This window comes from Mesoplodon densirostris, chromosome 13 (assembly GCF_025265405.1).
Source record: "Mesoplodon densirostris isolate mMesDen1 chromosome 13, mMesDen1 primary haplotype, whole genome shotgun sequence".
In the NCBI taxonomy this organism is placed as follows: domain Eukaryota; kingdom Metazoa; phylum Chordata; class Mammalia; order Artiodactyla; family Ziphiidae; genus Mesoplodon; species Mesoplodon densirostris.
This window is the reverse complement of record NC_082673.1, coordinates 68,665,060-68,678,713: the sequence shown is the minus strand read 5'-3', so window position 1 is coordinate 68,678,713 and position 13,654 is coordinate 68,665,060. Positions and strand designations below refer to the sequence as shown.

Genomic DNA, 13,654 nt, shown 5'->3' with positions numbered 1-13,654 from the left:
ACTGAAGGCACTTTTGGCCAACACAGTACATTTAGGGATTCCAATTATTTGCTCTCAGTTTTTCTCCTGTGAAGAGTTTATATAAGGTACCTGTCTCAAAGTAACACTTAATGACAGAATAGCTCTCCTTTCTATTCATGATGTATGCATAGGATATATATTCACTACATGAACCTATATATTTTTGGTCAACCCTTTTGGAATACTTCTTTTCCAATTTAGTTTTTACCCTACCACATCCATAAAACCTGTCTTCACTGTATTTTCAAGTCTAATAACTATTATAGTACTTTGAGTCTTATATTTTAAAATTGTGAATATGCTTGATAATTCTCCTTTTTTTTTCTTTCCTTCTAGCTAACTCTTTATCCTATTTTTAAACCTTACATCATCAGGAAATTGTTTCCAGACCTTTTAATGTGGACCAAGTTTTCTCAATTATATACTTTCATTTTAGCCTGTATGTTTCCTTTATCCCAATTACTACATTATAATTAATATTCTGCAGTCATTTCTTTCCTTGGTTAACATCAAGTTATGAACTCTATGAAGGAAGGGCCATGTCTGTCATTTGCAAAACTATATCCCCAAAATATTGCCCATGATAGCTGTTAATAAACATTTGTGGAATGAATATCTACTTTTCATGGGTAACAGCATGCAATTTTGAAATGATCTAAGACTTTTAAGTTAGAGACACAGGCTTGAACCACAAGTCTACAATTCATTAGTTGGGTGGCCATGGGAAAGTTTCTTAAGCTGATTCCCAGTTTCCCTTTCTGTACAATGAGAGAAATCATATATGGTGTTGGGTATTTTGTGAGATGTAAGGTGGGAAAATGAATGCTTAAAGTGTGGCTCAGAGCTGATTTCAACAATTAAGGCTATTAGCATTCTCAAATTGTAAATTTTTAGAAAACAAGGAAGGTGGTGTTGCTTTACCTGTTACACATCACAGAGCAATGTTAATGGTAATCCTCAAGAGCCTCTGATGAATAAATTGTGTCATTTACCAAGTTATTTATTGTTATGTTTCCTTTTAACTAATATAGATGAATGTCACTAAACTCTAACCTCTGTAACTCAATTAGATTTTTGTTTATCTTGGATCCCTCCCAAGTAATTGTTCCGCTGTATCAGCAATCCTTTACACTTTAGAATAGTTTGTTACCAAATTCCTTCATGTTACTTGCTGATAACTTCAATATCTGTGAGAAGAGAGAAGATAAATAAAATAAACATCTTTCCAACAAATGCACAATAATTTATTGTGGATAGAGCAGTAAAATTAAATAAAGGGTCTCTGACATTTTTAGAGACATATTTTGAGTGTAAAGTCTTCAGACATGTTTTCCAGTTTTGTTTTCAATTCACTAAACTGTCCACCCTAAGTATTTCAGTTTTGTCTTACAAACATGATCTCGTGGCATAATTCCAAGAGTAAATTCAAATAAACCTTTAGTACGTAGGGAGTTTCTTTTATTTATTAATCTTTGCATTAAAAAATTTGATCAATGCTCAACCAACAGTGTGGTGAATATAACTTGATAGTACCCCACCAATACACTCCAGTCCCATTTTAAACTTTACATTATGGAATATCAAATGAGATTTATCAGGTTCTGTAGCTTTATTTTAATCACCTAAACCTTTTGATTGATATATTAGTGTCATCTGTTGGTGAAGAAAGATAGCTGTAGTCTGTTCAGCAATTCTGCTTTTAGATGTAATCATCTGCTTCAGAAACACATTGAAGTGACAAGCACAATACGGTTATCTTGCATGTACATTTAATGAATTACATGAAAATTCTTCATTTTATGCTTAAATCTCTATTTTCTTTAAGAATGATTTCATAATAAATAATATCATTACTTTGTAAATACCATGTATATTAATGATTAGTTTGTAATCTGTATTACTGAACGTGACCTACCACATATATCTTCATTTTTTTCCGAAATTCAAACTCTTGATAGCTGGTAGAAACAGTGTTTAAAAATTAATCTAAAGCTAGTTCTAAAATTCTTATAGTAATGAAAAAGCTAATTTTATTTAAAAGTTCAAATGTGCAGCACTCTTTATTTAAAAAAATCAAGACTAAAAAGTGAATGTTCAATCAGAATATAGCAGGTTTTTTAATGGTGGGTTATATAATTCTTCCAGTTAATAACACATCTTTCTTGGCTCTGCGTTTTAAAATGGGCATAAACAGTTTAGAGAGAAGTCCCAAATTAAAGGGTTGGGAGGGCACAAAAAATAGAATCCATGATCAGTGACTATAGAATTGGGATCTATTAAACCTGAATGTGAAGCATCCTAATAATTGTCTTCCTGGGTTACTCATCTTTCAGAGGATGATGGGTAGGTTGTTGTTTTTGAAGGTTAAAGAACAAGGACAAATGAAAGCAGGAATTTCTGAAGATGAGAACCAGATATATTTTGGAATTATCTTCTTTGAGTTTCATTTCAAAACAGGCTAAATTCTTATCTGTCTTCTGGTTTAGAAATAATTCAGCCACAAGGCAAGGGCTAGATTAGGTAATCTATTAAAATTCCAACCAGCGTTATTATTAATTCACTGATTCACTTCATGTTTTCCTTTCGCTTTAGGTACTTTTTTCTGGGTAATGCATGTTTGTTCATTTAAATAAAAGTTAAATTTGAGTATAGCAACTATTTAGAGCTTTCTTCTTTCTTCCTTTCATTCCTACACCTAACCGCTTCTTGTAAAATAATTTGGAAACTGCTTTTTCCCCTAGATATATAATTTCATGATAATTGAAGTCCTGACCTTAATTATTTCTTAGGGGTGAGAGGGAAAGGAGTGGATTGAATCTAAGGACACAAGTGGTAGTTTCATTAAAAATATTTCCTTTTTCATTACTATATTCAAGGGATTTAATTCTTACTCATTTCATCAAAACTTATTAACCTCACCATCTCTTACAGCAAACATCTCATCTATTAATCAATTGAATTTTCTAAAAAATTAACTATCTCAAAATAAGCTGTTCATTTCAAAAGTATTTTATAAAGAATGGCTGAAAATTTATAGACAATAAATATGTTTTAAATTTTACTGAAAATGAACCTATAAAATATGCCTTTGAGAAATAGTAAAGTGAGATATTAGAAATCATTAGTCTTGGTTACAGATATTTTAAAATATTTTACAATGTGTAATTAAATGGTGAGGAAGCTTAAGGAAATTGCCTGTTATTTATAGAAACCATTGATATTTAATTAATATTAGTCAAGTTATTTTCTAGGATTGAGAACCTAAAATAATTGCTTTAAACTAAAAGTATATACTTCATTTCTAATGTATATAGGGCAAGTTCTATGAATCCTCAATACACTTCTCACTGATTGACCTCATTGGAAATTCATCACTGATTTTTTTCTTTTCAGTACTCTTGAAAAATTAAACAGAAAAAAAAATTCACTTAAGAAACACTCTCAAAAGTACTATAAGCATATTATGGGTAATAATATAAATTTTCAGCTTTGTTTACTGTACAAATTATCAATAAATTACGATTGCTTTTGTACAGCTATATCTACATTTTATGAAGTGTTTTATTTTGATATTGTATTTTTACTTACTATTGTTATTGGTATTTTCAATATTAGTGGTTTATAATTATTTGATTTAATGTAAAATGATATTGCATGGAACACTAACTGAACAAATAGGATGAATATCAAGGCTAATTGGAAACATACTTTTTTTTTTTGCATTGCGACGTCTTTTTTACCTTTTTATTTTGCAGTAATTTCAGACTTCCAGGTAAATTGTGAAAATAGTACAGAGTTCCCATATACATACTCTTATCCAGATTTCCTTAATATTAACTGCTTATGTAACCATAGCACAGTTATCAAAACTAGGAAATTAACATTTGTATAATACTATTAAGTAAGCCATAGACTTTACTCAAACTGGAATACCTTTTAATCCATTCATTCCTTACTGTTTATATTTCTATTGATTATTATTTGTAGTATAAAAGTAGTACAATGTAAAGGTAACATAATAGAAAATTTAGAATATACTATAAGAAAAAATAATTCTCCCCAACTTCTGCTATTTCTTTATATTTTTTCTATTTTTTTCACTTAAAGTGAAAATGTATTTTTCTCTGAGATGAATATTATTTTAAAAATCTCTTATATTTGTATACTTGTATACTTTTAAGCATCAATTAATAAAATAACAGGGCAATAGGTGAATATCAGACAATTTCCAGATATTTTGCCTATTGATCTAGTTAAAATTTCACAAGTGTATGCACTTACTATGATAATTCTCATTGTATTCTCCAGGTTAAACACATATTAGAGCTGGAATTCTAATCTCTCCAACTTCAAAAATATGTCCATTTTTTGCTGCACTATATTTTTCTTATTTAAGTGAAAAAAAGTTGCCATCCAGAATGTATATTTTTTTTTCAGATAAATGTTCATTAAGTAGAAGCATCAGAGTAATGGAGAGCATACTGATGAAACTTGATTTGCATATTATTATGTTAGTAGAATTTAACTTAGAAGAAGCCACATAAATGGTATTGATCTTTTTATCTGTAAAATATGAGTAATAAATACTAATTTAAAAAATTGCCACAAACTTAAACAATATAAAATACCTAAATTTTGCTGGCACGAAGAATGACACCTAATATGTATTCGGTAAAATTTCATTCCTTTCCCATACTTCTTTGTTTATGTAATTGAAATAGCAGACATTTCCATTTTTCTGTAAATCTTTTTAAAAGGAAAAAAAAAGACACCTGTATCTACATATAATTTTATAAATGTAAAATGTTAAAAATATATATTAAAATAACTGTAAACTCTCCTTTTGCCTCCCTTCTATAGAATTGCAGAGTAGCTCTTGTGGAAATCCAGGAGTTCCACCCAAAGGTGTGCTATATGGTACACGGTTCGATGTTGGGGACAAGATCCGCTACAGCTGTGTAACTGGATATATCCTTGACGGCCACCCTCAACTCACCTGTATAGCCAGTTCAGTTAATACAGCTTCATGGGATTTTCCTGTTCCCATCTGTAGAGGTAAAGAAAAAAATAATGTTTATTTTTCTGTTGACTGAATATTCGTTTGACATAATGAAAATATTTTAAAAATAAGAGTGATAATCAGACAGTATATTTACAAAACATATTTGGTGCCTGTTTCTTTTATAAAATCTGAAGCTTAGAAAAAAGCACATGCAGTACATGAAAGATTAACAAAAATACTTAGGACAACATTACTTGTGAAACGAGACAATGGATTATATTTTTATATTTCTATACATATTTATACATACATTGTGTATGTATGTGTCTTGATGTTTGTACTGGAAAAACACGGAGTTTATGATGCTTAGAAATTTAGTTAGGCTGTCAAAGTCATGATTTTGTTTTCATTTTGAAATATTGAGTGAATCTATGAATCTTTTAAAGATTTCTGGTAGAGAGCTTAGCATGGGAATTCGTGAAATTAAGAATGCTGTATAATTTATTATCGATACTAATAAGGATCACTTGTATTATGAGGAAAACATAGTAATATACTAATGTAGACAAAGGTACAAAGCACATAGCCTGGAAGACAGAACATGTTCAACATTAGCTGAATTCGTGCATGAATCTTGCCCACAGAAATTCTCTGGAGAAATCACGATCTCAAGTCATCTGCCCATTTTTTGATCAGGTTTTGTTGTTGTTGTTCAGTTCTATGAGTTCATTTTCTATACTGGTTATTAACCCCTTATTTATTATAGTATTTGCAAATATCTTCTCCCATTCAGTAGGTTGTGTTTTCATTTTGTTGGTCCTTTGCTTTGCTGTTCAGAAGCTTTTTAGTTTGATGTCGCCCCATTTGTTTATTTTTGCTTTTGTTTCCTTTTCCTTAGGAGACATATCCAGAAAGATATTGCTAAGATCGATGACAAACAGTGTACTGTCTATGCTTTCTTCTAGGCGTTTTATGGTTTTGGGTCTTATATGCAAGTCTTTAATCCAATTTGAGCTGATTTTTGTATATGGCATAAAATAGTGGTCTAATTTCATTCTTTTGCATGTGGCTGTCCAGTTTTCACAGTGCCTTTCACCGCAGAGACTATCCTTTGTCAACTGTGTGTTCTTTGCTGCTTTGTCATAAATTAATTTTCCATATATATGTAGTTTTATTTCTGGGCTCTCAATTCTACTCCATTTGAGCTCTATGTTTTTCTGCCAATATCATGCTGTTTTGATTATTATAGCTTTGTAATGTAATTTGAAATCAGTGTGATATCTCCAGTTTTGTCCTTTTTCCTTGGAATTGCTTCAGCCACTCGGTGTCTTTTGTGGTTCCATATAATTTTTAGGGCTTTTTGTTCAGTTTCTGTGAAAAATGTTGCTGGAATTTTGATAGGGATTTCATTGAATCTGTAGATTGCTCTAGGTAGTATGGATGCTTTAACAATGTTAATTATTCCAATGTTAATTCTTCTAATGAATTAACAGTGTTAATCCATGAGCTGAGCGTGGTATATCTTTCCATTTCTTTGTGTCTTCTAGGCCTTTATAACATTGAAATACTCTTTTCTATACCTATTTTATTGAGAGTTTTTTGTCATAAATTTGTGTTGAATCTTGTCAGATGCTTTTTCTGTATCTATTGAGTGGAGCGTATATTTATTTTTTATTTTGTTAACGTGATATATGTGTGTGTGTACGTATATATACACACAGATGTGTGTGTGTGTGCGTGAGTGTGTGTGTATATATATATCTCACATTGCTTGATTTGCAGATGTGGAACCATCCTTTAATTCTAGGAATAAATCCCACTTGATCATGATGTATGCTCTCTTAAAATTCATTATAACATAAATAGTAACATTAATAGTAACATAATTTTTGCATATATGTTCATCAGATGTTGGCCTGTAAATTTCTTTTCTTGTGTGTACTTGTCTGGCTTTAGTATCAGGGTAATGTTGGCCTCATAAAATAAGTTAGAAAGCATTCCTCCTTTTCAGTTTTTTGGAAAAAATTGAGAAGAATGGGTGTTAAATATTCTTTGAATATTTTGTAGAATTCACCTGAAAAGCCATTTTGGATCTGGAATTTTGTTTTTTGTGAGGTTTTTGATCACTGTTTTAATTACCTTATCAGTTTTCTGTCTATTCAAATGTTTTATTTCTTTATGATGTAGTCTTGGAACATTGTATGATTCTAAGAATGTATCCATTTCTTCTTGATTGTCCAATTTGTTGGTGTATAGCTGTTCATAGTATTCTTTTATAATCCTTTGTACTTCTGTGATATCTTTTGTTACTTCTTCACTTTCTTTTTAGATTTTATTTATCTGCACCTTCTTTCTTCTTTTTTTTTCCTTAGTGATTGTAGCTAAAGGTTTATCTTTTCAAAGAACCAGCTCTTAATTTCATTGATCTTTTCTATTTTCTGTTTAGTCTCTTTTCATTTATTTCTACTCTGATCTATATGATTTCCCTTCTACTCAGTTTGGGATTTGTTCTTTTTTTTTTTTCCCCTAGTTCTTTTAGGTTAGATTGTATATTTGATATTTTTCTTATTTCTTGAGGTAGGGCTGTTTGGCTGTAAACTGCCCTGTTGGTACCACGTTTGCTACATCTGATAAGTTTTGGTATGTTGTATTTTCATTTTCATTTGTCTTCAGGTGTATTTTTATCTTCCTTTGATTTCATCATTGATCCAGTAGTTGTTCAGTAGCATGTTGTTTACGTTTCACATATTTGTGATTTTTTTAGCTTTCTTCTTGTGTGTCCCAAGAAATGCTCTATCTTTGAGATGTTCCATGTGCACTTGAGAAAGCTGTGTGTTGCGCATTTGGATGTAATGTTCTGTAAATTTATTAACTCCATTTTATCTAGTGTCTCATCTAAGGCCATTGTTTCCTTGTTGACTTTCTCTCTGGATCATCATTCACTGATGTAAGTGGGATGTTAAAATCCCCTACTATTATTGTGTTGCTCTGAGTTTCTCACTTAGTTCTGTTAATAATTGTTTTATATATGTTGGTGCTCCTATGTTAGGGGCATATGTATTAATAACTGTTGTGTCTTCTTGATGAATTGTACCTTTTATCATTATAGTATTTCCATATCTGTCTTCTTATCATTTTTTGGTTTGAATTCTCTTTTGTCTCATATGAATATGGCTACATCCACTTTCGTTTGGCTGCCATTTGCTTAGAGTGTCATCTTCCATCCCTTCCCTTTGAGTCTTTGCTTGTCTTTAGAGCTGAGCTGAGTCTCCTGGAGAGCATATAGTTGGCTGTTGTGTTGTATTCTGTCTATCCACTCTGTGTTTCAATTGGTGAATTCAGTCCATTTATATTCGTACTTCATTTTGTTTTCTGGTTGCTCTAAACCTCTGTTATTTCTTTTTGTCTATTGTTTCTGTCTGCCATTTTATTTTGGTGATTTTCTATGACATATTTCTCAGTTTCTTTTTTCTTTCCTTACAGTGTCTCTGCTCTAGATTTGTGTATTATGGTTACCATGAGGTTTACATAAAACATCTCATAAATAAAATAGTCTTCTTTTATTGAAATATAGTTGATTTACAGTGTTTCAGGTGTACAGCAAAGAGATTCAGTTATATCTGTCTATTCTTTTTCATATTCTTTTCCATTATATGTTATTGCAAGATAGTGAATGTAGTTCCCTGTGTTATACAGTAGGTCCTTGGTGTTTATCTATTTTATATATCTGTTATTCACAATTTCCCAATTTATCCCTCCCCCCTTCCCCTTTGGTAATCATAAGTTTGTATTCTGTCTCTGAGTCTAGTTCTGTTTTGTAAATAAGTTCAATTGTATCATTTTTTTTAAAATTCCACATATAAGTTATATCATGTGATATTTGTCTTTCTCTGTCTGACTTCACTTAGTGTGATAATTTCTAGGTCTATCCATGTTTCTGGAAATGGTATTACATCATTCCTTTTTATGGCTGAGTAACAGTCCATTATATGTGTAGTGGAATATTTTATAAATATATGTGTGTGTGTGTGTATATATATGTGTGTGTGTGTGTATATATGTATATACGTGTGCTGTGTCTGCTTTATCCATTCATGTGTTGATGGACATTAAGGTTGCTTCCATGTCTTGGCTCTTGTAAATAGTGCTGCTATGAACATTGGGGTGCATATATCTTTTCAAATTAGAGTTTTAATCTTTTCTGGATATATGCCCAGGAGTGGGATTGATGGATCATATGGTAGCTCTATTTCAGTTTCTTATGGAACCTCCATACTGTTCTCCACAGTGGCTGCACCAATTTACATTCCCACCAACAGTGTGGGAGGATACCCTTTTCTCCACATCCTCTCCAGCATTTATTATTTGTTGACTTTTTGATGATGGACATTTTGACTGGTGTGAGGTGGTACCTCATTGTAGTTTTGATTTGCATTTCTCTAATAATTAGTGAGGTAGAGCACCTTTTCATGTGCCTGTTGGCCATCTGTGTGTCTTCTTTGGAGAAATGTCTATTTAGGTCTTCTGTGCATTTTTTGACTGGGTTGTTTGTTTTTTTGATATTGAGTTGTATAAGCTGTTTGTATATTTTAGAAATTAACCCCTTGTTGTTTGCATTGTTTGCAAATATTCTCTCCCAGTCCATAGGTTGTCTTTTTGTTTTGTTTATAGTTTCCTTTGCTGTGTAAAGGCTTTTAAGTTTAACTAGATACTATTTGTTTATTTTTGCTTTTGTTTCCATTATCCTTGGGGGCAGATCCAATAAAATATTACTGTGTTTTATGCCAAAGAGTGTTTTGCCTATGCTTTTCTCTAGGAGTTTTATAGTATCCAGTCTTACATTTAGGTCTTTAATCAATTTTGAGTTTAAATCTGTATGTGGTGTTAGAGAATGTTCTAATTTCATTCATTTACATGTAGCTGTCCAGTTTTCCCAGCACCACTTATTGAAGAGAGTGTCTTTTCTCCATTGTATATTCTTGCCTCCTTTGTTGTAGATTGACCATAAACGTGTGGGCATATTTCTGAACTTTCTGTCATTTTTATGTGTCTGTTTTTATGCATGTGCCATACTATTTTGATAACTGTGGCTTTGCAGTATAGTCTGAAGTCAGGGAGCATGATTCCTACAGCTCCATTCTTCTTTCTCACGATTGTTTTGGCTATTTGGGGTCTTTCGTGTTTCCATACAGATTTTAAAAAATTTTGTTCCAGTTCTGTGAAACATGCCATTGGTAATTTGATAGGTATTGCATTGAATCTGTAGATTGCCTTGAGTAATATGATCATTTTAACTATATTGATTCTTCCAATCCAAGAACATGGTATGTCTTTCCATCTGCTTGTGTGGTCTTCAGTTTCTTTCATCAGCATCTTATAGTTTTTGGAGTACAGGTCTTTTGCCTCCTTATGTAGGTTTATTTGTAGATATTTTATTCTTCTTGATGTGATGGTAAATGGGATTCTTTTCTTAATTTCTCTTTCTGCTATTTTGTTGGTAGCATATAGAAATGCAACAGATTTCTGTATATTAATTTTGTATCCTGCAACTTTACTGAATTCATTGATGAGCTCTAGTAGTTTTCTGGTAGCGTCTTTAGGATTTTCTACGTATAGTATTATGTTATTTGCAAACAGTGACAGTTTTACAGCTTCCTTTCCAATTTGGATTCATTTTCTTTCTTCTCTGATTGCTGTGGCTAGGACTTCCAAAACTATGTGGAATAGAAGTGGCAAGAGTGGGCATCCTTGTCTTGTTCCTGAGTGGGCATCCTTGTCTTGTTCCTGATCTTAGCAGGAATGTGTTCAGCTTTTCACCATTGAGTATCATGTTAGCTGTGTGTTTGTCATATATAGCCTTTATTATGTTGAGGGTTTTTCCCTGTATGTTCACTTTCTGGATAGTTCTTACCAAAAATGGATGTTGAATTTTATCAAAAGCTTTTTCTGCATCTATTGAGATGATCATATGGTTTTTATTCAGCTTGTTTATGTGGTATGTCAAACTGATTGATTTGTGGATATTGAAAAATCCTTGCATCCCTGGAATAAATCCCACTTGATCATGTTGTATGATCCTTTTAATGTGCTGTTGGATTCTGGATAATTCTCCATAAGTGTGACTTTAAGTTTGGTTTCTGGAGAATTTTCTTTTTTGTGATGCTGTGTTACCATGGTTTTTCATGGGGCTTGAGCTGTTCTTATGCCAGCACATTTGAAGTAGTGGACACTTTTCTTCTTTAGATGAATGTTCTTTTTTTCCTTGATTCTAATGATTTAACAGATTAGTAGTCAGAGGCCTTTCTTTTGTTTTTCAATAGCTTGTGCTATAGCACTGTTTTTGGTTTCTCTTACCTGAGCTGCCTGTAGTTATATTTGAGAATCAGCACTTTCCACCCTCTACCACCTTTGCTAGAGGTATTGCCTTGCACCAACATTGTAGCTGCTTGTGCCTCGCTGCTGCTAATGATGCTGTTGTAGCTGGCATCATTACCTGGGGCACTGGGATGGCAAGAACCTATTCTGTGCCCAGGATCTCCTGAGTCTCAGGCTCTGCTACAGTGGAGGGAGTGGGAGAGTAGGCAGTGAGCTGGAGTCTCAGTTGCCTCTACTGCATCTGGGGTTATTAGGTTTGCATGTGCTACTGCTGTGGATGGGCAGGGCTGCAGTGGTAGGCACCTTCATGGATGGAGAGACCAGTTGCAGGCTCAACTGCCACTGCTGCCTGGTTCCCTGTGAGCATGGGAACCACTGTGTCTGGGAGGCTGGAGTTATGTATGCCTCCTTCCCTGCTGCTACCAGGTTCTCTGGGACTGTGCGCTCAGCTGCTGTGGTTGGGGGTTCAGGATCTCAGGCACTGTCTCTGCTTTTCTTCTGATTCTGCCTTCTCTATGTATTCCAGCTCACCCACCTTTACATGTACAGATGTGTGGAACTCTCCAGCACCCTGGTGTGCTGGGCCAAGCCATATTTTTTGAGTTATGGATTTTTACTGGTTGTAGTTTGAAGAGGAGAGACAAAGAGAGCATCTCTCGTTCCACCATGATGCTGATGGCACCCCTGTCTACTTCTGTGACTCCTAATTAACTACCGTTTGCTTAAGTATTTATAGTATATTAGGAAATTTATAAGCATGCTCACTTTTAAATTTCACAGTATGAAACTGAAGCTCAAAAATTAAAAAAAAATGTTCAAGGTTACTCATTAAATGTCAAGAACCATGAAGAGTTTGAGATTTTACTTGACTTGGAATTAATGATTTCTCTTCCACAGTTTCTTAGATGGTGATAGAAGAGACAAGACTCTTGGGTCAGAAACAAAGGAGAGTTTATTATTCACAGAAGTGTCAGGAGACAGAGCATTAGCGTTTGTGCCAGTTCTCCAAGCCCCAGTTCCCATAGAATGTATGAAGAGTATGAGATATCTGCATATGTAGTATGTGTTGTTATAGGAGAGGAATCATGAGCTTCAGGACAAATACCTTTGAAAAGATAGTGTGGTACAAAGAGAAGAAAGACAGTTGGAATCTCTGCTTGCAAGATGTACAGAAACATTAGAGTCTGATGAAGAAATTTTTTCTCGTTTTGGGGTGTGGTGGGGGGGGATGCCAGATTTGAACCCATTCTGTCAGGTTCCAAAGCCTTAGCTTGTTACCCTTTGATACTTCACCAAAATTATTTGCGTCTGTCTTCAAAAATGTTTAATAACAAGGGAGTAAATGGAGTTTTATATGTGAATCAGTCCAAAAATGTTTAGTCAATTTTTTAAATGCATAAAACTCCCTAAATCAAAAGGACTTGTTAAGGTACTTAAAACCAAGAAGTGTTTTAAGAGGTTTCAGTGGAGTATTCCCAACACTATCTTAGTTAATTTCCTTGGTGGGGCTCCTTTTTTCCCTTCAGCTAAGAACCTATGGGGTCAGGAAGATCTGAATCTAAATACTCATTCTTCCACTTACCTACTAGGGCCTTTGAGCAAAAATTACATTATTTTAGAAACTATTTCTTTAGCTATAATAGAATTAATAGACAGAAATACCAAAATCACAGTACTGTTGGAGTTTAATATGATAGCATATGTAAAGTGTCAGTTACATACAAAGTTATTTATGTAGCTTTATCCAGTTTTCCTTAGCACTTGTTACCATCTTCTCTTTAAAAAAAGGAATTACAGTCAATAAAATCTTGATGAATAATATCACTTATACTTATGTCCAAGTCTAACCTTACAACCAGCAGTTCTGTTTTTGTTGTTGATTTTGTTGCCATTTTGTTTGTTTTTGCCAGGGCATATACTCTACTTCCCTACTCCTCATCTTCAAGTCCCTTCAGGCATATTTTCTTTGACTCCCATTCTAACCTCTATGGCTTTTATCTATCAAAAAACGACCCCCATTGTTTGTTTTGAAATTCTGTCTCCTCAACTTCATTGTGCCAAGCTTACCTTTTTTTCTCTTTATCAATAATACTGATGAGTACATTTACTCATTCAAATATATTTATTAAAGGGCCTGCTCTGTGCAAAGCATTATTTCATGTGATGAGGATCAAAATATGATTAAGAAACACTTCTTGCCTTTAAGAACCCAGTTCTAGTGGGACTGATCATAATGTAATCAAGTAGTTACAGTAA

At 33.1% G+C, this 13,654-nt stretch overlaps 1 protein-coding gene across 3 annotated transcripts in view; it reads left to right on the top strand.

Moving 5' to 3' along the window:
* The window catches only part of CSMD3 (CUB and Sushi multiple domains 3), a 1,097,518-nt gene that overhangs the window by 245,378 nt on the left and 838,486 nt on the right, over window positions 1-13,654 (top strand). For all 3 annotated transcript variants that reach the window (XM_060116495.1, XM_060116494.1, XM_060116493.1), the window contains exon 4: window positions 4,882-5,076. In XM_060116495.1, coding sequence (XP_059972478.1) covers window positions 4,882-5,076 — 195 coding nt within the window. The remainder of the gene's footprint in view (window positions 1-4,881; window positions 5,077-13,654) is intronic.